The sequence below is a fragment of the Gavia stellata genome, chromosome Z (genome assembly GCF_030936135.1).
Source record: "Gavia stellata isolate bGavSte3 chromosome Z, bGavSte3.hap2, whole genome shotgun sequence".
NCBI lineage: Eukaryota > Metazoa > Chordata > Aves > Gaviiformes > Gaviidae > Gavia > Gavia stellata.
In genome coordinates this window covers 4,779,732-4,807,248 of record NC_082637.1, presented here as the reverse complement: position 1 = coordinate 4,807,248, position 27,517 = coordinate 4,779,732, and the positions used below count along the sequence as shown (strand labels likewise).

General features: G+C 44.2%; 1 protein-coding gene across 1 annotated transcript in view; it reads right to left on the bottom strand.

The window, feature by feature from the left end:
- The window catches only part of LOXHD1 (lipoxygenase homology PLAT domains 1), a 78,670-nt gene that overhangs the window by 18,630 nt on the left and 32,523 nt on the right, over positions 1 to 27,517 (bottom strand). The window contains exons 16-21 of the mRNA XM_059834123.1: positions 25,202 to 25,410; positions 20,099 to 20,284; positions 17,217 to 17,344; positions 12,674 to 12,791; positions 5,696 to 5,873; positions 13 to 198 (exon numbers count right to left, since the gene is read on the bottom strand). Of these exons, the coding sequence (XP_059690106.1) occupies positions 13 to 198; positions 5,696 to 5,873; positions 12,674 to 12,791; positions 17,217 to 17,344; positions 20,099 to 20,284; positions 25,202 to 25,410 (1,005 nt within the window). The remainder of the gene's footprint in view (positions 1 to 12; positions 199 to 5,695; positions 5,874 to 12,673; positions 12,792 to 17,216; positions 17,345 to 20,098; positions 20,285 to 25,201; positions 25,411 to 27,517) is intronic.

The following is a 27,517-nucleotide window of genomic DNA, read 5'->3' as shown; positions in this document are numbered from 1 at the left end:
CACTGCCCTCACCTTTGTTGTCGTGCCAAATCCGCACTTTGCAGAGATCTCCCAGGCTCAGCATGTCCAAGAAGTTGAATTCATCCATCTGGTTCCTCTCAAACTTGTTAGACTTGTTGGACTCCTTCAGAGCCAGGGTCCCGCTGTCCCCGTTCTCCCCAAACAGGATCAAGGACACGTTGGCGTCGGTGCCTGCCCCTGGAAGGAGAGAGCAAGGCACATCGTCACGAGCTAGCCTGCCGCGTAGGGCTGACACTCAGCCTCCGATTGCACCGAAATGGAAGCAGCAAAGGCAGGCTGGAAGAGGCTGCAGTGATGATGAGGTTTCTCTGCGCACAGCCAACAAATTTCAGTGAATCTGTGCAGGATCCTGCAAGGAGGACACCCCACGGTACCTAACAAGCCAGCCCTTCCTGCCTGTCCCCCAAATACAGCTGGAACGCTTCGCCCTTGCATTCAAGCTATGGTGACTGTGATGACAGCGGTACTAAGAGGAAGCAGGAGTATCTGCTCCGGATGGAGCACTGTGCATTGCATCGCTTTGCAGAGGATGTCAGCGTCGTGACTCCCATTTTTCCAAGGTGGCTTGGGAAGCAACATGACTTACCCAGCAACATCCAGCAATCTATGGATGAGCATTAAAGAACATATTTTAACTTTTCTAGCTACAGTCCAAGTATTAGTACACATTGTCCTGGGCTTCCCACTGGGCCACAGTCCCTTTTCCACACCGTGGTTGCCTTCTGCAGAGCCACAGCCTCCTCCAAGCTGTCCTGTGGCACCCAGGACACTTCATCTGGGGTCTGCCTCGTGCTGCTCTCCCTGTGTTGTATGGCACAGGGATTGGAAAGAAAAGTGCAGATCATCAACCAAACCGCTATGGCATCCTGTGGCCCGCTTTCCCCTCCCGTAACTCTTCTTTCTATATTCCTGTTTCTCAAAATGTTGTCCACGCTGCATTAATGGAAAAAGTCCCGATTTCTTATGCAACAGTTTGCCCCACCAGCTCCCACCTCTTCTTATGCATTTGTTAGGAAAAGAATAATTTCTAAGACGACCATCATTACCTGATATTGAATTTCATATGCCCATGACTGCCCATATTTTGCTGCAGAAATTTTCCTGACTTTTGGAGAGTTCAAGGCCAAACCATCACCTGCAGTGACCTTACGAACATTTTAGCTGAAGGTGTTACAACAATTTTACCTGGCATTATTTATAAATTGACCAAAATTATTGCTTTTTATTTTTGATGCCATAACAAAAAAGCAGATTCATAGAAAGAAGTTTGATTCCGTGTGGGCAGACATTCATTGCTGTGTCAGAACCAAAGCCCTTGAATTTTGGAAAATGAAAATGAGATCATCAAACCCAAATCTGTCTTACAAAGAAACTCAGTATCTGCTGCCCTTGGTTAGATAGCCCAGCTTTGAAAATTCTAACCGCCTGCCAAGCCATTTCTGACACAAGAGGATCGTAAATCCACTTTGGACCACACGGACAGTATTTCCCACAGCTCCATTCACAACACAATGCAGAGACAAAGTCAAGGGGACTGAAAACTCTGAAAAAGCTACCACTTCTTCGGGGTAATTATTTGAATACAGAAATTAGGAAGAAATCACAGCTCTTCTTATAGAAGGACTGAAGAAAATATTAAAAGAAGGAAAAAAAGAGGAGAAAGAGAGTCATACAGAGAAAAGGCAAAGCAACGTTTGGTGTCCAAGTGAAAAATTGCCTATGTTAAATTCAGGCTAATTTTCAGCAGTTCCCTGGGAAGGACTTAAGAAGGAAGAGAAAGCATCAGGGATTCAGGCAGTTTATCTGGCAGCACCTTTTATGACCCTAAAGCTTGCTGAGGTGAGGAACAAAGCAAACTAAAGTCCATTTCCTTACAAGGAGCAGGCTCCCAATTAATGCGAGGTCTCAAAAAGCACAGAACCAACAGTTTCTCAGCAAAACCTTCCCTGCAGGAAGAAGCCTCATGCCGTGACATTTCCCTCACAAGCAATTAGCAGGAGACGGGAAAGAAAAGAACAGAAATTGCTGAATCAATGTACATTTCACTTATTTGGGTCTCTCTTTGATTTTTTTGTTGTTGTTGTTAATTCCAGGAAACTGTCAGGCACATTTAGGAACTGTAACAGATTTGATAAATGAAGAGATGAAGGTACTGTGGTTGCACAAGCCTTAACTGGCAATGAGTGCAATAGCTCATGGGTCGATACTGGGACTGCAGCACTGAACTTTGTCTTCAACACCCTAAACAATGACAGAGTGCATCCTCAGCAGATTTCCGGATAACATTAAATTTGGGGGAGTGACTGACATGTTGAATGGCAGAGTTCCAACCCAGATGGATCTTGAGAAACTTGAGGACTGGGCAAGCAGAGATCCTGGGAAGTTCAGCAGGGAGAAATGCAAAGTTCTGCGTCTGGGGCGGAATAAACCCTGCACATGTACTTGCTGCGGAGTTGGAGAAGGCCCAGAGGTTATAGCAATAACATTCATATTCAGGTTGAATCTGAGCTAAAAGCAAGTTCTCAGTGTTCAATGCAAACCACATATCTGGCTACCTCAGCAGCTGAAGGGAAGCTCTTATGCCCTTTGCTCAGCACTGAGGAGCCCATACTTAGACCGCAGCGCCAGTTTGGGTCCCTGGGTCACGTCGAGACACTGAGGAGGGCTCAGCAGATGGTTGCCAAGATGGACAGGAACTGGGGCACACAACTGTGAGGAGAGGCCAAGGGAGATGAGCTGGGGCAGGTGAACAAGGGCCCCTTGACCACATGGAGGGACAGTGATAACCATGACAGGGTCATATGCTGTGGAGATGTCAGACCATACCCCAAGGAGCCACAGCCACAAATTGCTGGCGAGGTTCAGACTAGGCACAAGGAAAAAAAATATTTCTTAGGAAAATGGTACAGGTCTGGATCAGGTGCCTGGGGAGGTGGTGGCATCCCCATCCCTGGAGGTGTCCAAGACAGAGCTGGGCAGAGTCTTAGCTGATTTGACCTAGTGCTGGCAATAGTCCTTTGAGCAGGAAGGAGGATGAAATGACCTTCAGAGGCTCCTTCCAATAAAAGTGTCTGTGATTTTATGATTCTTATTGAGCAGCTGCATAATTTTCAACCAAACTGTAGGCTTGAGTCACAGCTATCTGAGGCCAAAGGATCTCCTTCTTTTGACTTAACAGAGACTTGGATAAAGCACTAGGAACTGACACCAACTGTCCTAAATTATGTAATTTGTAGGCTGTAGCTGAGCTGACAACATACTAATTAATCTTATAACAGCAGAGATAAAAACCTCCTGCTTCGTTAATGCTTGGAAAACGAGAAAGCAGTCTTTATTCTTTCTCCATATTTATTGCATTACCATGTATATGATGCCTGCATGTAGAATACAGAAAGCATGCGTAAATCAAAATTAAGAGGTGAGGACATTTTTGTGCCACAGAAAGAGCCATCAGGTGGTCCAGCTCTGTTGCTGGGTCTGTGGGTCATACCTTGAAGAAAATGAGATTGTGAGTTACTTGTCTTATAAGATCAAAAGTAAATTGAGATCTGGATTTTAACCAAAGATTCCCCATCTGACCTGGGATGCGTCTGCCCTAACAACCTCGTCTCCTCTTATCTGTGTGTACTCTGAGAGCTGCCATCTGAGGTACTTCTGGTGACCTTTGAAAGAGAGGAGATTTGACCTTTGCAAGAGAGGAGTCTTTCCCTGATGCAACCTCTGTATGTTACATGATCATCCAAGCTGAATGACTTCTGGAAAGCCAAACTGTAACTCAAAGGTTTCTTTGAGGAAAAAGTAAAACAGGACTGTTTTTAAATATGTGTGTATGGTGGGGAGGAAATTCTAGTTAGCTGCAGGACATTTTTTGTGGGATTAGTTTTCCCTGACTTTAGCCATCTAGCCTAACTTAATTGTGCTGGCTCTTTCTGAATCTGATGAAGAGAGAGTGACAGAGACCCTCCAGAGGATGAGCCAGACCTCTGATAAAGACTCCTCTCTCAGATGAATTGACCAGGGACACTCTAGACTAGAAGGAACTAAGACCAGAAGCACAATTTGTTGGACAGTGACAAATAGGTGAGATGAATTTTCCTTTTTTTTCATTTTCTTTTTTTTTCTCAGTGCCTCTGATGCACTGGCAAGTTGAAAGCTATTGCAGAGAAAAACTTTATACCTAGAAATAAACACGTCAGATTCTATTCATTGTGGAGCATTGCTGTCCCTAGACAATGCCAGTGTGGCAGGAAAGGATATAACATGTTTAAACTAACCGTCAAGGATAAAATGTCTTTCTTCCCGAATTGGTCTAACCAGGAGTAATTGTGGAATACATAACGATCAAAGAGAGGAGATGGTTCATGACTTGTACCCTCTTTAGATAAGCTGGATAAAGTTCAGCATTATGTCAGTGCGCTGTGTGATCTAATCATAAACAGACTCTCTGAAGCCTCTCTGTAATCTGCTCTTTCCTACTGGTTGTCGCTGTTCATAATGAAATAAAATGTTTCATCATTAATACCCGTCATCCTTCATTCAATGGGAAGGGCAGATCTGTCTGCTGTTGCTGTCATCTTCTATTCTCCTCTCGTTTCTATTTCCATCGCCTTTGTGAGTTAGGGCTGGATTTCACAAAAAGGTCACAGAAAGATCTACCATTATACTAGATGGATTGCCAGATACATAAACAAATCTTCCTCTCTCTCCTTTGTTTTTCGTATTTCACTACATGTTTTTCAGACAAGCAGCAGGCGGAGCAGATAGATGATAGATAAAAAATGGTGAGGTGGCATGAAGACACTCTGCCAGGGGAATTTTGATATTCTCAGATCAAAGCTCACAAGCTGCATAAATTACCACTGGCAAATCCAGAAAAAAGAAAAGAAAAAAAAAAAAAGAAAGAGAGGTAGAGATCAGGAGGTGATTATGTGCACTGGTGTGGCAGAATCCCCTTTGAGGGTCAACCTTTCAAACAAGATGTCTGCAAGATGATATCTAACTTGCCCCATTTTGGCACGAGGCAGCTTGTATGTGGTTGCAGCTTTCATTCAGCAGCCTGACAGAAGTTCTCAAGAAAATGAAAAGAGGCAGTGATCCCAGGAAATGACATAGAAATCCTATTTCTTGGCTCTTGAAGCTCTGCAGCTTTCTTCATATTCTGTTCCACCCCTTCTATCTGGTGTGCATTTAGGGGTGGTTTTTCATGGTCTGAGATAAATAGTCTCAAAACACTTTGAAAAGGAGGGTGAATTACTGCTGTCTTCTTTGGGCAAAGTAGATAGTGCTGACCAAAAACCTGGAGCCCACCAGCTTTGACCATAACCTGTTTTTCTATCCTACGTGGATGGACCCGACCTGATCAAAAAGAAAAAGGGGGCTCCTGACCATTGCAACATTGTCTGGCAATAGCTTCTGTTAAAGTTTCTTCAGAGGAAGCAGCGAGCAGTCAAATCTAGGCCTTGTGTCTAAATATTTTATGCCCAGTGGTCAGATGAGGATAACTCCCACAGCATAACAGTCATGATGAACAGCCAGCCCAAATGGCGGTGTTCCAGCATAGCAGAGGTAATTATGCTTTTTTAAACATAATTTCAAATTAAGCAGGAGATGTTTTCCATAGCTAAAATTCAAACTTCATACTAGAAAAGTCATAAAATATCCACCATGGACGTACCTCCAACATCACTGGTTTTAACCTGAAGAGTGTATGTTGTGTCCTCCATCATCTGCTCATCATTTATCACAGCTGGCATCTCACACACAAGACTTCCCTTGGCATTTTTCAGCTTTGACAGCCATTCACCATAGGTAAACGTGGCCACTTCTTGATTGGTCAGGTTCTTCAGGATGATCTGTGAGGAGCCAAAATGAGGGAAGAAACTTCAGCTAAATTTCAACTACCATTCGAATGAGGGCAAAGATCAAATCTGTAAAGTGCACAGTGTGGTAGGACACGGGTAGAGCTTGGTCATAGCTTCAAAACCTGTACTGAGCTCTTCTGGGTTAAACAGAGCTCTCTGCTACAGACAATATTTGCTGTGGTGACTTGTCCTGAGAAATGGTCTTCATAATATTGGACATTTTCACGCAGGGGGTAAAGCATAGTAAGAAATTGGTCCTCTGATATAAGTTAAGGACAAAGTTCATCTCTAAAAGAGTCAGACCTCTCCTGGAAGCCAGTATGGAATAAAGTCTAAAGAAGAAGTAACAGAGAGTTATTGAAAACCTCACTACCTCTCCTGGAAGTACACAATATCTTTCTTTTTCCTGCCTTCTCTGTGCAAGCACACAGCAATCATTGTAGAGATACGCAAACCAACCCCAAACAAGTTAAAGCAATGCACAAGATAAAATTAGGCCAGCAAAATTTAATGCTTCACACTCTTCTCCCTCTGGGAAAAGGTGACAGAACAAACAGTATGCAACAGGTATTAGTCACACTGCCTAATGTGTCATGGGAAGGAGCTCAGATGCTGTGGTGATAAGAACAGAATAGGACAACAGAATAGAACAAGTCAGTGAGTTACTCCAACAAACACCTAATAAAATACTCACCTTTATGTGTCCTGTTCAGTGTGGGCTCAGTGGAGCATCAGTCTACCGGGAGAAAGGCGTTACACTTGCCTACAGCAAAAACCTAGCAGTAAATTCTCACTAGATTGGAGGAGTTGGAGGGAAGGGAGGAGGCAGGGCTGCAAATTACCATTTTCGTTACAATCTAATAGAAACAGAGACCATACCTGAGTGAAGCATTGGATCGAGAAACAGTGTCTTGCAAGGCACATCTCTGTAAAGGCCATTGAGCCCAGACGCATCAGAGAAGCGTGACATGATATTAGGAAAAAACAAATCATGGAGTCGTGGAAAATGTTAAGTTAAAAGGGACACCTGGAGGTGTCTAGTCCCACCTCCTGCTCCAAGCAGGGCTAACTGCAAGGCCACGTCTAGCTGAGTTTTGGAAATCTTCAAGGCTGGAGATTCCCCCAGCACTGTGGTCCTCCATCCTAGGGCTGCATCACTCTCATTGGGAAGTTTTTTTTCCTTCTATCTGATCAGGATTTTCCTTGTTGCAACTTGTGTCCATTGCCTCAAGCCCTTTCACTGTTCACCTCTGAGAAGACACTGAATAGATGGTCTCTATAACCTCCCTTTAAGCATCAGAAGATTGCAACTAGATTCCCCCTTACCCTTTTCCTCTCAAGGCTTAAAAACTCCATTTACCTTAGCCTTTCCTAGTACACGATGTGCTTCAGCCCCTTGACTATCTTAGTGACCTTTTGCTGCACTCTCATATATCAGCCTAAGAAACTTTAAAAACTTGAGATAAAATGTGCTCAAATTCCATCCTCAAACTGCATGTGTCCCAGTCCATGCACTTCTGTCGACCCCAACCAATCTTCACCTGAGCCTTTAGCCGTTCAAAAGAAGGATATTGCTCCAGGATTTTAAAGAGGGTAGTAGGTAGACCGAAGCTGAAGCAGTAGCCATGCTATTTGTGCATTGTACTGTTCCTTGGGTAGGACACTCATCTGGGGTTTTCTCTCTGCCTGAGGCTAAATAGGGATCTGTAACACAGCACCTTCATCCCAGCGGTACAGGACATTTTGGGCTGTTGAAGCTGTCCCACTTTTCTAAAAAGCTGCTTATTCACAGCTGGTGACACTATTACTTTGTGGTCAGAAGACTGCTTTGTGAGTCAAGCGACGTTGAATCAAAGCCTTGCTTTGAACCAAGCAGAAATCAGGTCTCCACCACCCCAGCTGGTGCCCTCTCCGCTGGGGCACAGACCAGAAGGAAGTTTCCCCTCTCAAGGATGCGTAAGCTATGTCTACATCCCCTTAGGAGTCCAACCTAGAAACTTTTCTTTGGCTAAAATTTGCAAATTTGAATCATGAAAAATCTCAGGGTGACTGAAAACACCTTTTTTTCCCCCTCGGTGCATGAACTCTTTGCTGGAAAAGGTTCAGCCAGCTCTCCCTCTGCTCTGCTCGGGAATGACAGGGACACTTTTAGTAGCAAAATGTCCTGAGCAAAGCTTGCAGGGAAATGTCAGGAAAGCAGCGGGGGGTAGAAGCAGATTAGAGTTGCCAGCTGGAGTGCACTCACAGACAGAGAGATCAGACCTCTCACAAATAACCAGCCCATGCCCAACGCTCCAGATGCTGTCTGGAAAAAACTGTCTGGCTACTAAAACCACCGGAACAAAATACCCTCTCTTTCCATCCCCAGCCCCTCACCCAGGATGAGCGATTTCATCCATACGCAGCTTCATGTACGCAGTTAGCACAGACAGAGCAAGCAGCCTCCACTATCTCGTTCTGGGATGGTGCTCCAGAGAGGAGCAGACAGGGGCAAGAGATTAATTTTACAAGCTTCATTTGCTCACGGGAGATCACAGCAAGGGACACGGAGGCAGCAGGAGACCTCGGGCAGGCTGATTGCTCCGTCACAACGTGGGTACGTTGCCTACCTTACCTAGCATGGACCGCCTAAACGCCGGGCATCCAGCCCAAGCACATCGTGTCGGCCAGAGCCGGGTACCACCAGGGGAGCAATGCGCCCCACACAAGCTGGGGGCAGGTAAATGGCCACTCAAGACATCTCTCCCTCTCTCAGATCTATGTCTCTGCTGACAGCAGAGCCGGCCTAAATAGTTTGGTAGAAGAGGTGAAAGCTGAACGTAGCTTTTTCAATGACTAAAATAGCACAAAATGAATCCCATGCTACAAGGAGACGTTTGTGGGTGTTGCACACACACAGGATGCTGCAGGATTCTGATTTGGATCGTGACGGTCAAGAAAGTCATCTCAGGGAGCAGAGCTGAGGCTATTTTTATTTTCTCTCTGTTCCTCTCAGAAAAATTAGCTACCGCTTGGCAATGAGACTGCTGCTTTACATTGCATCTAAACTATTTTTTAGGATACCTAGAACTTGCTGTAGACATCCTGCGTGCTTTTAAGCTCAAACATTGTCACTAATCATGCATAAGTTTTAACTGGGCTGTAGAACACCTATAGAAATGAAAGGGAAGCGGGAGAGGTACGTATGAATAAAATGTTGATAATTTGTTTTGTAGCTGAGCAAGTATCGTAGTTGACAGGAACTTTAAACCAGCAACTTGAAATTAATTGTGCGCTGTGTGCTGTAACAGAAAGATTTGACATGTCCGATCATTTGATTTACCTCAAGCCAGCCTTCTCCCAGCTGCAGTGTAAAACACACTCCACAGGAGCTCACACCCCACTAACACCAAAATACATAGGTCCTGGATTTCATCTTTAAAGAATCAACCACAGGTTTTTACGGTTCTGTGGCATGTCATTAGTCTTCGCTTAGAAACAGGGTCCTCTGATGGTAAAACAAAAAGACTGTTCTGTTGCAAAGAACAACAGTCAGCTTCAGCTATAATGAATAGTCTCAAATTCTCTTAATCTCCTTTATATAAAGGAAAAAGAACTGAATAAAGACCAAGTCCCACATTCAGGATTATTTGTGACGTTTGAATGCAATGCAATTAGTGCTTCATTAGACAGCTTCTTATCTGCCTGGCTTTGACAGCACAAAGTAACATTAAAATTCTGAGGGAAGCAACTCTGTAGAATTCAACAGTCTTACAATTCCTGTTGTTTCGCTCAGAGAGCTCTCATCCCTTCTTATTTCTAGCTTTTCAACTTCGTATCTAAGACACTGGGCAGCAGGTGAAATCATCATGTGGACTGAGGAAGTGGCTATCCCAGGAGGAGGTTTCCAAAGCATGCGTTTAGATAAGTTGCCTAATTAGAAGTCACAAATCCTTTACGATGAGGGTGGTGAGACACTGGCACAGGTTGCCCAGAGAGGTGGGAGATGCCCCAACCCTGGAAACATTCCAGGTCAGGTTGGACGGGGCTCTGAGCAACCTGATGTGGTTGAAGATGTCCCTGCTCACTGCAGGGGGGGGTTGGACTAGATGGCCTTTAAAGGTCCCTTCCAGCCCAAACCATTCTGTCATTCTATGATTCTGTTCTCTGACTTTTCAGAAACACGGAGCAGTCTCGTGGTAGCTTGATGCGGAAGAACATGAGATTCAGCATTAGGTCAGAGGAAAATATCCACACTCTGTGTCTCTCCCAGCAGTGGCGAGATCAGAAAGCGTTGCTCAGCTTTCCAGAGTTGTCGGTATGTCTTTCTGCGCACAGCAATAATCAATAATACTCATTCTGGCCCAACACATCACTAATCAAATTTTGTTTCCTCTAGAGGATTAAGTATCAGTGTTTAAATCTTATTGCCACTTTTGGTGCAGTTTGAATCTTTGGCACCAAGTTCATTACTTTGCTGAGATTCTGAATGAAAATTCAATGTATTTTATCTAGACAGAAAGAAAAAAAAAAGACTACTTCCCTGCTTGTAAATTGAATCTTTTGGCTGTGTACAACATCATTGATAATTCATGCATTTTAATTGGTATTTATGTACTTCTATTTCTGGTAAACTAAAAGCAGTATAAATTATGACCAGCAACATTTTACAAAAAGACCAAAGAGAATTAAAAAGATCATTTATTGTTATTTTAACAGAAGAAGAAAACTGAGAATATCCTGTAGATAAATGGAGCAACAAATGGTTAATTATGGGGTTGATGGCTTAATCTAGCTTCTCATTTCACTGTGCTAGTTAGCACTAACTGTGAACCATCTGTCTGAGAGTTTAGCACTACCCCCACAAGTATTTCATTATGCAGTTTTAATATGCACTTTTGACAGAAATGGAAATGGGCTCAGATCAGTTTTCATGTCACACCAGGCTACATAAGTTTTCAAGGCTGGAATACAAATCAGAGAACACAAATCCTTCCTCCCTTCTTCCAGAGCACTCCTGTCCTCACCCTCTGCCTGGGAATGCAAATGCTATGTTTACCTTTGCAGGGAAGGTGGGAAAGAAAACTAATAAATAAAGTTCTCTACGTATCACTGGAGCTAGAAGATCCTCCATGCTCTGTTTCTCTAAGAAAATTGGAAAATACGGGTAAAGTTTTCCAAAGCTTCTAAAATCCTGGTCTCAAAGAGTTGGGTGCACGGTCTGCCTGTTGCTTCCGTAGAGCTATAGGAGGGCCAGAAGCCCACCAGATGGGTCCACATGATAGTCCTTTTTGTCTGCTGCTCTGGGAAAGCCTGGCTTTGGGTGGGCCAGTCCAGCATGCTGGACAAGTGGACAGAGCTGGCAACAGCAACATGCGAAGGTGCTACCTGCCACTAAAGGTGCCGCTGTCCCTTGCCTTTGAGCTATTGCTAATTCACGACTGCAAGATCTGGAATGTCTCTGGATGAATAAGCTTTATTTGATTTCATTTTATAAGAATATGATTTATAAAACTCGGGAAGGTATCGGGGAACTGGCAAAGGGAATTTGACCAAGATAACTGAATCAAATCAGAGAACAGATTGAGTTATTCCTTAGGCACAGAGAGAAAAATTGTGTGTCTCTGGCATATATTTGGAAGATATACGCTGGAGGTCTAATGCTTTGGAAAGCTGCACAAGAGCTGCTGAGAAAAAACTTAGAAGTGACAATGCTCAAGTAGAAAAAGGTACTGCACCACAGAAATGCTTTTTAGGCCATGCTAATGGAGGTGAAGAGCAGTTCATCACTTCACTGGAAACTAGTGGCCACCTAGGACCAGTGTTTCAAAACACATTGTTTAGGGGAAAATGAAGGACGGCTTCAGACTAGTCAAAAGGATAAAAGACCCAATAAAAAAATCCTGCACTATTCTTTCTGACTATGGGTTAAGCTATTGGGTCTTAACCTATTCTTATAAAAAAGTCAAGTCACAGAAATCCAGCAGGATATCTACTCTGGAAAAAGCATGCTAAATAAACATGGCAGAGATGTGTTCCTCCCTTAATGACATCTGATAGCGTGGAATCAGCACATCACTCCATCTCTATCTTAGAAATAGAATTATAGGGACCCGTAACAAGCAAACTACGTTTTACTGCCCAAATATAGGTGATGTTTACATGCGGCTGGTGGTTCGGTAGAAAAGATAAAGGCAAGCACTGTGCTTTTTTGCAAGATAGGACACCAGGGTAAAATGCAGTCAACAGAAGCGGTGGGAGCCGTTTTGCATGCCTTATTCAAAATGCAGAAAGAAAACACCACCTTATGTATATGAAGAAGAAAAGAAAGAAATCTGCCTGTGTGCTAGAGGGAGAAGGGAAGGGGAGAGATGTGATGCTTCACCTGAAAGGATGGATTATTTGGAAATGTCCCACCCAGCCCGGGCCCATGCTAGCTGTCCCTGCCTGGCAGAGAGGGATCCACTCTCCCACGGGGTCAGAGCATGGCAGGGGTCTGCAGGAGCTGAAGGCACATCCCTGGGACCAGAAAATATTGCAGGGGCCCTGGGTGGCAAGCTAAGGCTCTTTTGGAGGGAGGGAGAGTGATATCTAACAGCAGAGACTGTGGTAAAGCTTTACAGCACAGGTTTTGCCCTTGCTCTCTTCTTTTTTGACTCAATTCCTGCAGGAAAAAAACATAAGAAACCAAAGGGAAAGAGGCAGGAAATTAATAAAAGCGAGTCACTCGCTGCCTTTCTCCTCTTTCTTAAGGGCTGAGAGGCTTCAGGAGAAGCAGGTTGCAAAGAGACGCGCGATGTGAAGTGCATTACCCTTTCCAGGAACCAGTGCGGGCGAGTCCCCTTCCCATCCGTCCGGATCCTCATCTTCCTGAGGGGTGCGATATCAGCGATCTCCATAATGAAACTGTCCTCTTGGCCTCGCTCAAACCTGGAGGGATTGAAAGACCGAGGAGGTTTCCCGCTGCTTTACAGCATCATTGTGTCTCGATCCCCTGTCCTTGCTGCAACTCGCAACTTGCCAACAGCCTCAAATTAAAAGTTTATGAGTGCACTTTATTGGACTTGAACTTTTCTGTCCTGCAATCACTAGCTACTGTGTTTTTGGCAAGACACCTCAGTGCAGATTTGACAGGGATTCCTCCTCCCCTGGAAAATCAAGCCCATACGAGGCACCGGGAATCGTTCCAGGCAGCCTGTAGCATACATTATCACTCTGTTTGTAACCAGAACAATAGAGACTCACAGTCAGGTTTCTGCACATCGCCTTCCTCCTGGCATCTGCCCACGTGCCTGTCCTTAGCCTATCCCAACGAGAAGGCAAAGCAATTTTGCCTAATCTTCTTTCGCTAAGACGCAGCACATAATTTTGCATTTGCTGCAGTGATAGACAGTTGCTGCAGCTCAGCTAAACACGGCAACCTGATTGCAAGTCGGAGCCCAATGCCTAAGTTTAGTAAGTGCAGGCAAATTGGGTTAGAGAGGAGCCAAAACTCACCGTCCTGCACTCCCCTCCTGAATCTGGGGAATTTGGATTTGCAAACTAGCTCTGTCTTTGGTAAGAACCAGGATAGGTTTGTGTAACATTGCGTGAAAGATCTTACCTTACAGCTTGGCTGCTGTATGTAGGCACAAGGATGAGTAGGAATCCATAGCAATCAGCAGAAAGCAGGAAAAAGGAAAAACAGCTAACATATGCTTCTTGAAGAAGATATTACCCTGGCTAGGACCGCAGCCACCTTACCTCCCTCTTAGCATCAATGGTGCTAGGAAGAAACCCTTGCTCCAGTGAAAGTGCTGCCTCCGGCTGAACATTGCTCTGTTTAGAGCAAGTGTATCTTCTAGGTTTGCCCCTGAAATACTCTGGCAGACCTGCTGTGGGCTTAGAGATGGAAATCTGACCCTTGCTAAGTAGAAGGGCAACCAAGTCTAGGGGTTCTACCAAGCACGACCAGGACCACTCTGCTGTTGAGGTTCCTCCTTCGTGCAAACTTCTCCTTGTGAGTGTGTTATCCGAGTCTGCTGCGAGGTTTGGAGAGAGCTCTGCAAACTGTGGGCACTACCATAATATAGAAATCCATAATGATGACATCTCATTCCTGGCAATGTACTTAGCCTCCTACAGCTGTGCAGTGCTAGGATATGGAGAAAAAAACATTTCTTTACCAACCTCTGCTCAGATTACGCCCTGCAGCATGAATGTGATTATCTTCGCACCATTATCTGAGCCTGCATAGCTGCAGATGTTAGCAATAGGGATTGGCTCGAGCCTCTCAGTTTTCATCCAGGCATTGCTTTCCCTGCGCTCCCAGAGGCATTTGGATAGGGCGTTTTGGTCCCAGTCCATTTCTAGTTATTAAGGGTTATGTTTACTCTTTGAAAAACTTCCCCCTCTTGTTATTTGTCTTTCTGTGGTACCGGATACCGAGACAGCCTGTCTCACTGTGAGAAAGAGAATGTGCTTTTGTGCCTGGACTGGATTGATTTCCACTTCTATTTAAGAAAAAGGTGTGACCCTTCCAGCTTGAATTATCCCATGATCCTGTGATCAGTTTTCATTACAATCACTATTACTTACAAAGCTTCATAGAAGTCTCTCACTCTGCTCCTTTTCAGACTGAGCAACTCTACACTACACAGTCAGTCAGCAAAACAAACCATTATTTACCTTCAGTAAATGCTCTGTTTACAGTTTGCAAGCCTGATACTCACCTGCTACTTCCAAGAAGTCATTTTACTAGAGGGAAGCAATTGCTAAAGCGGTAACCTGGGTGACCCAAAAGCTGTTTTCTATCCCTAATTGATATGAACATGACCGTAAGCCTGAAAAAAATTAAGAAGGGAAGAAGCACCCAGACAAGCTGACTGCTGCTATTCCTTTTCCAGGACACTGAAGCATTTATCTAAGGGATTTCATTAAGCCTTCCTACCCATGCCTGCACTTACAAATATTTCTGTTGCCCAGAGGTCTTGGCAATAACGGCAATGTAGCTAAAATTGCCTTAAATCTGCAGCAGGTTAGACAGACGGTTCTTCATAATGCATGAAGCTGCTGTGAGTGAATTGGCACTGGGTGGCCCCAATAAAGATGAAGTGTCTTTTACCATTTGGTTGCAGCGGCTCTCACCCATCCCTCGCTGCTGGCACAAAGGCTGGCGAGATTTCCACCCGAAACAAGAGCCAGGGAAGCCTGTGTTGTTAACAGCTGGATGAAGACTGGTGGGAGTGGTGTGGAAACAGGCAGTATGTGTATTTGGGGACATGCATGTCCTCTGCAGAGGGTGCTAATGAGATGACGAGAACTCTGTACAGTTGGAGGTGTGACACAGAGCGCCTCCAGCTAGCAGAGATGTGCCAGTACCTCCCCAAAGAATAGCACAGCATCCTGGGGATATTAACATATTAACAGCTGTGTTTTACATGCCCTTCTTCTTTATACAACCCCAGTGAGTTTTCAACACCTTTTGCAGATCTTCTACTGGCAGAAGGCAACCCAAGCAACTAATAACATACAAACTGTGTGGCCCTCCTTCATGGCATTTTCATACCCTTATAGCAGAGATTATCCATCCCACCCGTGTAGACAAACGCGATGGGTTTTTTATAGGCCACATAGTTTAGGGATATCACGAGCAAAACCGCAATCCCTCTCTTGAGGGGTTGGAGATGCCTTGTCCCTTTTAAGGATTTTTGGTTGACGTACGCCGATGTGAAGTCTGCTTTACTTTTAAATACAACCAGTCGTGGTCCATTTTCCCACTTACTAGAATTGAATGTTGGGCTGAAAATAGTGGAAGACAGATCTGTTTGGGATTGCCTGGAGTCTTGAAAGGGGGATGTCACAGACAGCCAGACATGGGGGTAACCCAGGTGCATTGCCCCGCACGTTGGATGTCTCTCTGTGATGGGGAGCAGGGCCAAGAGCTACGTCTTTTTGCATGACTCAGCCATGTTTCTCATGGAGACTTTAGTCAGCAGCACCTCTGCTGCACTTTTTTTCAAAGCCAACAAGGCTCGTGCTTGTTACTAACTAAACACATGAAGGTTTCAAGCTTAGCTGAACACGCTTGCCCAGACACCCACTCTGCTATGACAGCTGCAAGTAAAACATCCCCTGAGCAAACACCTCCATGCAGGGAGCCTTATCTTCAATTATCCAGCCCACATGTGATATGCAAAGCTGCAGTGGAGGAACTGCATTGCCAGGAGGCTGGGGGAAGAGTCCAGCATCACCTTGGCAAGCCGAGCTCGAACCCTGTGGCCAAATGCTCCAACCCTCCCGACGCTCTGTAGATGCTTTACTGAATAAGATCAGAGGTAGTCAATTAAATTTAAGCCTGGTGAAGCCTGTCTTTAAAAGACGGTTAGTGCCATGTTCGTTGTCGAGCATGCCAAAACTTTCTGTACTGAGGGAGGTGCTCGAAAGGAACAGGAAAGCGTTACGAAATGGATCGGTGGCATGTGGCTTTTTTTGGCTTACAGAAGTGCTGGCGTCAGACTAGGGTTACAGTGTTTGTTAGCTGTTTATGCAGAAGAAAACATGAGATGTCACCTCTTTAGCAAAATCAGAGCATGCAGTGCAGTGGCCTACGCAGCTCACAGCCCATTTCTCTCTCTCTGCACCTAAGGCCACATCTGGGCAGACAGATGTTATCGCATGTCCCTTTCATGCCAGCTGCAGACAAGCCAGCTCTGGTTCCAAAACCGCATGGCACAGAGCCCAAGCTAAGAAGCCGGTATCTCATCAGGGCCCTCAGCTTACCAGCTCAGGCCCTGGCATACCTCACGCGGCTTCTGGACCGAGCTGGCTCACATCTGGCCAGCAAAGCAAATGGGAGGAGCAGACGGAGGAGAGTCAGCACCTTCCCATCACAGGCACTTCCCAAGGCAGGTATATGCATGTTGGTTTGTCTGTCTTTCATTATGCAGTTACTCATGCATTTCCATTAAATAATGTTCAAATTAAATTACTTATTTTTCCACAAAAGATGCGTTTTGCAGAAATTACACCTGTGTTTTCATGCAATGTCCACAGTTCCTCTTGGAGCTGATGCAAGACTTCAAAATTCGTATTTTTGTTCTCAAAGCTCGTCTCTAAAGCCATGAGGAACAGGTCAAACAAAACTTCTGCAAATGACAAAGGATGATTCCTCGAGCTACACAGTGCTCTCCTTTCCTCCACTCTGTTAAATACATTATAATAAGACTTACAAGGGGCCCAGTTCTGAATCTATAATGGGAGTTTATCTTTGTGTCTCAGCAGGAGCATGATCAAAGCCCCAAGCGCTTCTTGACTTGACACCAGAATCTCTTATCACTCCATTTCTAACAAACAAAAATGACAAAGCTACTGTACCTGTCTCCATTTTTTTCCAGCTGCATCTCCTCAGTGTTCCCATTGGATCCAAAGACAGTCATGAAAATAGTGGCATCGGTACCACCGCTTTCAATGTCTCCAGTCACAACCGTGACTTCGTAGAGGATCTGGTGAGGATTTGAAACAATCAGAAAGTCTCATTCAAACAGCTGTCCTTAACCCACGCAAAAGCCTGGGCAAAATGCTAGACAGGCTCTGCAGGAAATCTGCTTCTTTGCCAGAAATCATTACAACATGGCTTCTTGGTTTCTCGCCACACCATGGATCCCAAAGGCAAAGTTAGAGATTGAAACTTGCTACAGGACCTTACCCTTTGCTTCATCTATGACTTTTTCTGCACATCTTCTCAGCCTAGAGAGACTCGGAGAGAGACAGATTCGTTGTGACGACCACATGCTTGCGGAGTGATGAAGACCTGGTAAACTGCTTCTCCATGGGAGTCACAACCCTCACGTCAGTGTGTGGGTCTCCAGCCCTCTGCTACTGCCATCTCCTCCTGGCCACCTCCCAGCACTCCAGACCTCCGTAGTGCACCAAACTTTTCGCCATTTTAAAAAAAAAGCTCCCAAAGACACAACTTTTTCTTTCCCTTTACTGCAAAGTGTTTCCCCAAAGTGTTTGGTGTCCATCTGGGCAACATTTAGTCCAGCATCACTAATAGTTTTAAAGTCTATGCATCCAAACGCTCTGTACAGCAGAAAAATGCAGCTATCCCATTTCCCAGTGGGACGCACACTGCTGCATGGAACACAGTGTTCCCAGATCTCTTACATTAAAGGTATGCCAATTTGTGGAAAGATGTTTTGCATAATTTTCACCTTATTAGCCTAACTTTGTTCTTGTCTCCTGACATGTGAATAATAAGATTCAGAAGAAAATATTTCAAAAGCGTGCAAGTCCCAGTGGCTGTCGGTGGCATTAAGACTTTGGGGCCACTTAGATGCTTTCAAGATGGTACCTATGGTAACAAGACCTCTGGATTTAAGAGGTGGGAGAATATCAAGAAACAAAACATATTTCAAATAGTCCACTCCTAGGCAACTTTTATTGGCCAGAATTGTGATTGCCACATAAATAAACAGTGCAAAGGAATAATGTCAGAGAAAAATTATTTTTCATGTTCATTCAATCCTGAGTCACCTGTCCATCACATATTCATCCACACCCATTTTAAATCATAGAAAAGCATCATATTTGCTAGACGTAGGAGAAGATAAACCATTTTACCAATGCATCAAAGGTTTTTAATGACTGTAGTGGACGTTGACTAGTTTCTCTATGTATGGGAAGGCAAATACGCAATTTAAAGTACAAAGAGGGAATATCAAGCCAAGAAGAAAATTAAATTGAAATGGGTATGTATGGCTGTGCAAGAGTCAAGCAAAAGCAAAACAAAAAGCATTAACTTTCCCAAAGACATTAAATGTATTAGTAGTCTTTGAACCCTAAAAAAAAAAAAAAAAAAAAAAAAAAAATTAATCTCAGTTTCTAACTACATCTGTTTACAAGGGAACAGTCCCAAATTCCCTCAACTAGGAGACTGATCAGAAAGTCAAATGCGCACTTCTGATTTCATGTCTCAAGCATCTCCCCTGATTTCCTTCAAACATTTCAGCAAGTTTCTGGCCCAACATCACAGAAAAAAATTTAGTTAGATGTGTCTATTTTTGGCATGCTTATGAAAATAAATATTCAGGATTGGGCTTTTAAAGGAAGACTGAACATAAGTCGTGATTAATATCCACTTCAATCTATGGGCTAGCCATCGGCTCACCAATAGGAGTTTGGAAACCTTATCGAGGAGGTTAAACAACTGATGGGAAGTTTTTAAGAGATTAGGTTTTAACCTTGGTATTCAGTCTGAGGGAGGGTTTTTTTCCCTCTTAGGTCAGTTCTACCACTGAAAACTGTGTTGAGTTGTTGAATCCTTCACAGATGCTAAAAATTTTATCACGTTTTCATGTGTCTGGGGAACAAGAAAGATTTCGGGAGAATATCTTTAGCTTGGGAATCAAGAGCAGCATAAAGCAAAAATAATGTACTATGAAAGTGTAACCTCACTGTAAATAAAAACACATCTATAGAGATTTTAAATTGCCATACAGGTATTAAACACAGTATTATTGTCCTATTCATCCAGACTGTTATTTCTGTTATAAATCTTACATCCAAAATCAGCATAGCTCAGCTTTCCAACTGTACTGGGTTGAAATATGGCATAGCACATATTACTTCAAATTTCATGTATAGGGATGAAAAGACTATATAGTTTTTTTCATTGCTTATTTGACTTTAATCAGTTATTCATTTCAAAGATCAAAATGTCTCCATGTTTCAACAACTTCCAACTATTATTAGTTTCTCACTGAATTCAGCTTCCCTATCCCGTATTGGAAAAGCGGACATGTAGCCACACTATGCAGAGATTAAAATATCTCCACTACTCCTATTCGATGAGTTAGAAGTATCTCATCAAACAAAACACGATGGAGTTAGATTGCACCAAGTTGTTCACCTTGCAGCTGCCCCCACTCTATGGGTACCAGGTGATGTAGCGGGTGCTCCAGGTGTGGTGACAAAATAAGGACATGGTGCTGAACTGTGTCCTATTGGCTCTGCCCTACCCTGTCCTTCTGCCTATGCCATGGCTGCATCCAGCCAGCATTACTGAACAGTGCTTTTAGTGGTAATGATGCTAAACCATTCCTAAAGATTTTGCTAAAGAAATAACAAAGAAACCCTCTGCAAACAAAAGGCTCAAACCACATGCAGAAGTCCAAGTAGGAGAATTGCTGACACACATCCTGTATCAGCACAGGTCCATGCAACAGCTGAAGATACAGGATGAGCCTAGAGCCTACCTTGAGGCCAACGTTAACGCAGTCTGCATCCAGGATGTTGAGGATTCGTGAGGTGAGTCCATCACCTTTGTCTCTGGCCAGCCAGCACTTACAGACAAAGTTATACATGACGCCTTTGGTGGGCACGACGATGGTGAGCTCTTCCACCAGCCAGCAGCTCTCAGGGGTAGCGCCATCGTGCCCCACCTGTGAGAGTCAGTGAGAAAGCACCTGCTTGTTAAAAGGGGATTTCTTCAGAGGAGACACCCTGACTGGGTGTTTTAAACAGTGGTGAAGGACTAAGAGTGTGACTATATACACCATCACTCAAACCACTTCCACAGTGGAATGGAGCGAGCTGCGAATAGTTTGTGCCATTGCTGCCCAACAGGCAAGACATTGGTGTACATGGTAGCTGATGTGGACAAGCAAGCTCAGGTCACCTGCTGCCGAGCATGAGGGAAGGCAGGACACTGCCAGTCCTAAAAGCAAGCAAGGGGAACATGAAATAGGACAAGAGGAAATGGCCGCAAGTTGCACCAGGGGAGGTTTAGACTGGACATTAGGAAAAACTTCTTCACTGAAAGGGTTGTCAGACACTGGAAGAGGCTGCCCAGGGAGGTGGTTGAGTCACCATCCCTGGAGGTGTTTAAAAGATGTGTGGATGAGGCACTTAGGGACATGGTTTAGTGGTAGACTTAGCAGGGTTAGGTTTACCATTGGACTTGATGATCTTAAAGGTCTTTTGCAACCTAAATGATTCTATGATTCTATTCTATGAAATAGGTAGACTGCGCTGACCTACATGAAAACATGTCCACTCTCTTGCTACTCTGCCTCTGCTCCATTGACTTCTACCTGTTAGTCTGCTGATCTCTGCAGACCCGTTTCTCCATCTTTCCAACCCCTTCCTCAGCTGTTGCAACACTTAGAAGTGGCTATCCAAAGCTTCATAGCCAAGATGAAAGACGCAGCTAGGCAAACAACCTGCATTATTCAAGCACTCTTTCCCTCACAAAACCACATCTAAGTCAGCTCTATGTATCAGGCTGTTTCTCTGCTTCCCATCACCTTCAACTGCAAAAGGTCCATGTTTGTATAGGAGCCAACAGATGGAGCTTACACCTGTAGCCGGTTGATTTTCAAGGACCACCGCCTCCAAGCTCAAGAGTGGTGCATCCTGAAGATCAGGAAGTCACACAAGAGTGGCAGGAAGCCTGCATGGATGAACAAGGGGCTCCTGAGAAGAGGAAGAATACTAGAGGTGGCAGCAGGGATAGGGGACCTGGAAAAATACAGCGACACTGCCCAGGTGTGCAGGGATGAAGTTAGAAAAGCCAAAGCCCACCTGGAGCTGAGTCTGGCCATAAAGAGCAGCAAGCAATGTTCCTACAGGTATATCAGCAGCAAAAGTATGCTGATGGTGCAAACTTCTCAAGAAACTGCATGTGTACCTCTTAAAGAATGCGGGCAATTCATCCCAGGACAGACTTACAAGCATAATTATGTATCCCATCTGATGTACAAAACTCAGTCAGCCACTCATTCCAGTGAGCTATTTGTACATAAAAGGTTGAATAAAAGAGCTACCTACAGTTCATTATTTTCAGAGCAAGTGTTGTTTGTGCCATTACTAGGAAAATAAGGTCATTAGCTCTCTCTGGTTTTGTTTTTAAATTATTAGGGTATTTAGGGTTGCTCAGAAAATAATTTTTAATAACATGTTCATCTAGGGTGATATATCTGTGGTATCTTTTTTTTGCCCCAAAACAAGCAATCTTTTTTATCTGTCTCAGCCATCACTGCTATTAGGAGTATTATTACTATACTAATGTCTGTGCAGCTGCAGAAAATTAGAGTTAACCACTAGGGAAATTCAAGTCTACAATGGATGCATTAATTCTCAGATTCCTGGGGTGTGAGGTGAATGGGAAAGTAACACTTGCCTTCCCATTCCCTCTGCCAGCTTGGCTGCCCTTCTCCAAACCCAAAGCCCCTCTGAGAGTCTGCACACAGCCTCTCGAGACCTGTTGCAGGATGGTGCAAATGAGGCAGCGGGGAAAGTTCAGGGCAATGGCTCTGCAGTGAAGCAGGGACAGAGCAGCTGGAGGGAAAATCCCGATGAGCCCATTAAAGTCTGCTGCTCTTTTGGGTTTGTTTATAGCCACCTCCTAAAGCATCATTCCAAGACATTGTTAGGTACCAAATTTTCACAGCAACCTTTAACTCCTTTGGTGACTGGCCAGAAGAAAGCATCCTGCACATCCAGCTGCCGTGGAGAACCTGTGGACAAGGGCTCCCAGAACAATGTTGTAAAGTCTGGGATAAACTCATCCAATGCTGAGTCTTCCTTATGGCTGGTATTTTAGAGCAGAGCACTGGGATTTGCCTTTCAGTTCCAAGCAAATCTTTAGACAGACCATGCCAATACAGTGAATGATCCAAAGCCGTGGCCCCACCAGCAGCATAGCCTGGATGTGCATACCAATATCACAAGAAGCTGTTTGGGCTGAGGTGTTTGAACCAAGTTAGAATGACAGAATTTCAAAGGCGGCTAGATCCTTGGGCTGTTTGAAAATCTTTGTAACTCATTCCCACTGTCCTTGAGAGACTGTGGAGTACTTTGCATCACCAAGACGAAGATGCACAATTTGCACTGGGCAGCTCACAATCGCATTGAAACCGAACGCAACAACAGGGGAAAACGGCAGAGTATTTGAGTGGTAGATAGAAGGAAAAGATGCCAAAAAATGGGATTTCTTGCTTAGCGAGCCATGAGGGTCTTCCAGGATCAGGTCCCTAGTCAGTGAGGGACTGGACTTGCAACACTTTACACTCCACCACACTTTAGTCTGTGCTTGTGATGGAGAAAGGCTCTGAACCAGAAGTGGTTTAGAAATGCAGACCAATGCAGGACTCTTCTGATCATACCTGTCTCTCTCTGCAGCAACAGCAGTCTAGGAACAGAGTTACTTTCATTCATTAGAAGAAGAAATATTAAAATGGGTTTTAAGAACACAGTATAAAGTGCCTCTACCCAATAACTTGTATTACTTGTTTTCATGTCAGCATGTCTATTAAAGTACACCAGTAGTAACTATTATGTCTGTAGGCTTACAAGACAGGTATAAATGGGCCCCTTTCAAATTACTTCATGTTCCACTGTTTCTGCTTTCACTACAGTATATTTGCAGCAGGAGAATAATACCAATGTAAAAGTGGCATCGTGCTGCAAATCTTACGATCCCACTAAATCCTGCAGTCTGCTGCCTGAGTTATGCAGAGGGCTTCTGGAAACTTAATCCCCATGCTATGCTATTTTCACATGGTAACTCATATTCAGAACTTCTTGCCTTCTTCCAGAAGAAGCCAAATGCCAAATCTGAGAACGAACTGTTCCTCACTCTTCCCAAGTAGATAACTAGCAATTTTCTGCAGTGTCCCTGAACACTGCAATTTTCTGCAAGGAAAATATGGACTGATTCCACGGCAACCACAGCAGTCTGGCACATCAATGTCATCGCTGGGACGTGGATCAACAAGGAGAGAGAGACCTTCCAAGCAGAGGGCTCTGCATGAAGGAAGGCAGAAAGCCAGGAGCAGGTGGCTCCTCCAGCCACGAGCTGGGGGGTTACAAACCAAAAGGGAAAAATGAGCAAGAGGTGAGGCAGCTGACTGGTGAGATCACTGAGAATAGGGGTGAAAGAGTGCAGAAGAACATCACCCAGCTTGAAAGCTATACGTTATTTCTTTTTCTAACTCTCTGCATTTCATTTGCAACCTTTTCTCTTCTTTCCCATTTGTACTCCTTTTCAAATTATTTCTTTTCCTTGCTTTCCTCTATTTCCAAGTATCTGCTCCTACTTTCTCCCATTTTCTGCCTGTTCCTCACCCTACTCACTGTCTTTTTTCCAGCATCCCTTACTATTTCTTTCTTCACCCAGCTTTTTCTGTCTCTCTGACACCGAGGAGTTATACTGGCTTTTTCCTGCCTCTCTGTCCCAGCCCATGGCTGTTTCCATGTGCACACAGTCTGGAAGAGAAGGGTTTAGGTACTTGTTTCACTTTCAAAGTTTGACCTAGAGAGAGCTAGATAGAAAGTGCCACTAATACTCATAATAACCAGGCACTTGCAGTGCATTAAGAAAATGGCTTGATAATAAACTCCAATCTAGTATGGAGACTTCTCAAGGTGTCAGAATCCTTTGCTTGAATGAATGCTAATGGGAGTGCTTCAGTCTATCAGCTGCTACAACAGGACGTACAACTGCAAAGATTTTTTCATTAGTTAGGATTTCTCTCTTTATATTTTTTTCACTCTTCTCCCTCCAAATGCACAAACATGCACATCAACATGTAGGCTTACTGCAACACAGGGCATGGGGTAAAAATAAAATTAAATAGGCTCTTGAAGTCCTCAGATGCTGGGGGTTTCAGCGCTCAGCGGGCTGGAGCAGGCTTTCAGGAGATGGAACTGCCATATGAAACAAGAATGATGTACACAAACACTCTGGAAGATTCATGTGAAGTTTAAGCTCAGTGATGGAAAGTCTATGCAAATTCTGTCTCCCTGAGCCACAGCAGAAAAAATGGCTCCTCTACCAAAATATATTTGTGCACGTTACTTATGAACGATGATTAATTTTCTTCTCTAAGCCTGGGTCCTCCAAGCTGTGAAAACAATTTTCATGTTTAGCTAGAAAATTGTACAAGATGTGTTTCTCACTGCAGGCACAAATTATGAAACCCAACAGGAAGCAGCGTAAAAAGCAACTAGGAAAAAGACTGATGGAGGACTGCATCCTGGGAACCTTCACTGCAGCCGTCAATAACAGGGCTTGACGAAGGAAAAACAATGCCAGAGATGGGACAAAACTGGGACATGTTACAACTTCCTTATAATTCAAAATTATCTTCTGCCTCCCAAGGATCTTGGTTTTGCCAGACTTAAAGCATACTTATTTTCATGTTTGGACACATGTGAAATCTCGTTAATACATCCCTGTTCACATTCCTCTTAGGCCCAAGTGCCTTTCCTTCACTGCTAAGAATAACAGGAACATGGGCTTTCTTTGGCCACGTATTTCATACGCCTCCAGTGCCCGCGCTGCATTCACAAAGTACCTCCACTTTTTTGATCTCCCCAACATCTAGGCCCCAAACAGAGAATTTCTCTACAGAGCCATCTGCAAATTCATCTTTTCCTTCCGGGAGATCCAGCCACAGCCTCTCCGTCTGCACTTTCTGAGGACCCATGATGATGACGTACACTCGGCTGTCAGTGCTGGAGTCATATTCTGTGCCTGTCGTGACGGTGATGTGGTACGGGATCACTGCAACGAACAGAGGTTTAGACATCAGAAAACCCCCACACAGATGCATTTACATGAGACTTCAGAAAACCAGGGACTCATTCCATCAGAGGGAGCAGTTGTGCGTGCTAAATAGGTTCACATCCCATTGAACTCATTTGGAGAAGGGATAACACCGTGCTGCATTGGGCTACAAATGTGCCCGGGAGACGGCTTTCCCATACACACTTGAATTCTGCAAGGGTTAATTTCCCCAGACAGCGCTACTGGCTGCAAGGAGTTTATAGGGGTATAACACAGTCCAGATTTCTCCCTAATAGATGGCAGAACAGCAAAGGGCTCGAATCCTTATATACACCAAGAGACCTTCCTGAAGATGTGACTGAGCACCTAAATCTTAAATAGGCTATTAGACCAAAGAGATCTTACACTCACCGTTCAATAAAGGCAAATAAATCTACGCTGACTCCAAGGTAAACCATCACTGACTGAACATCCCAGTACAACTGCAAATGTTCTCCTTTGTGCTTCATTCAAGGATTGCTGTGATCTATGGGGCAGCTCAGGGTTTCAGCATCCCTTGGCAAATCCAGGCAAACTATGAATAAATACTCTTTGTATTAAAAGTAGGTCACACAATAATTTTATATATTGAATAGTAATATTGATTAGGAGAAAAACCTTCAGGACAAGGCTTGGGACTTAGCAGGTTTTTCTGTGGTGCTCAGAGATTTCAGTTCAGCTGTTAAAAGGGAGGAAGTGCCAGACTGCTTTTCAAGTGCTTTCCAAAAGCTCATTTGGGTAAGCCGAGCAGGCGGTGCAGAATTAGATGCTGAATACTCGTTTGATTTCTCAGAACATTTGTGCAGGGCTGTTCAAACCATTCTGACAAGACTCGGAGCTCTGAAACTTGCCTCATCACAAACTCGAAACTCAGCCTGGCTTCATCATCACTTTTTCAATTTTAAAAAAAGGTTTATAAACCTTGAAAAAAACTTGGTTAGTTTTCAAATCATCCGGGATTGACATCTAATTTTGCTTTATGATGACTAACAACATTTTTGAGGTGGGGGTTGTACTATAAACCTACATCAAGCTCAGAATATGTGTACAGTATCAGGAAAGGCATGAATTCATGGTGACCAAATCTGTCCTTACCTCTGGACAGAGCAGAACCCACAGAGATTCATTCAGCCCCACTTTGAGGATTTTGTGTACCAACACAAAATGAACTGATGATTAGGCAAGACTTATTCTCCCCTTTATGGTATCATTTACATTTCAGTGTTCACATCAGCATAACGATATGCAATGCATTCTTCACAAAATAACCATTGGAGCTGCTGGTATTAGCAGGAGAAAGGGTTTAGCTGTAGGCAAGACAGATTTTACAAGAATATGTTGAGGGGTCGCGTTTAGAACCGCTCCAGACTCCTCTTTTAAATCAAGTATATTTTGAATAGGGACAAAATTTTCTTTTCTACAGTTTTTACCCTGTTCTCCTGTGACAGACTAAGTTCACAGAACTACCAGCATCCTCAAGCCAAAGTACCTGAAACACCTATATAAAAAATGAGAACTATGAGAAATTGTTATCATTTCCCACTTCAAATAATGGATATAGAGACACACAGTAACTTGCTACCAGACAGCAGGAAACACTGTTTGCTGTTCTTTCCTTTAAAAACTAGAAAAGCGATCCTTTAATTTGTTTATCTCTCTCTCCATTGCCTCCCTCTTTCTCTGGGACTCCGTAGCTCTACTTCTTCAAACACTGGAGAATGCAAAACCTGAGGTACATGGCCACAGCAGGACACCACAGGTCCTCCAGCCCATCTCCTTTTGCTCCGTTTCCTTGGGTCCCTGTGCAGAGTTCAGGCTGTTCGAGAGCACGTGTACCCCTCACATGGGGTTGGGATGTAGACCACACCATCTCCAGCGCTGCCTTCCAGCATGGAGCAGGGTTCCCGGTTCAGACGCAAGCAGGTTCCTAGTCAACAGGACCTTCATCTGTGCTCCATCCTCACATCACCTCCTGCCTCTCATAGGTATTCACCATCTTGAGCATGAAAGAGTCAGAACTGGGCTGCTCAAATTGTCACTCCCTTTCCCAGGCAACTCCCAATAC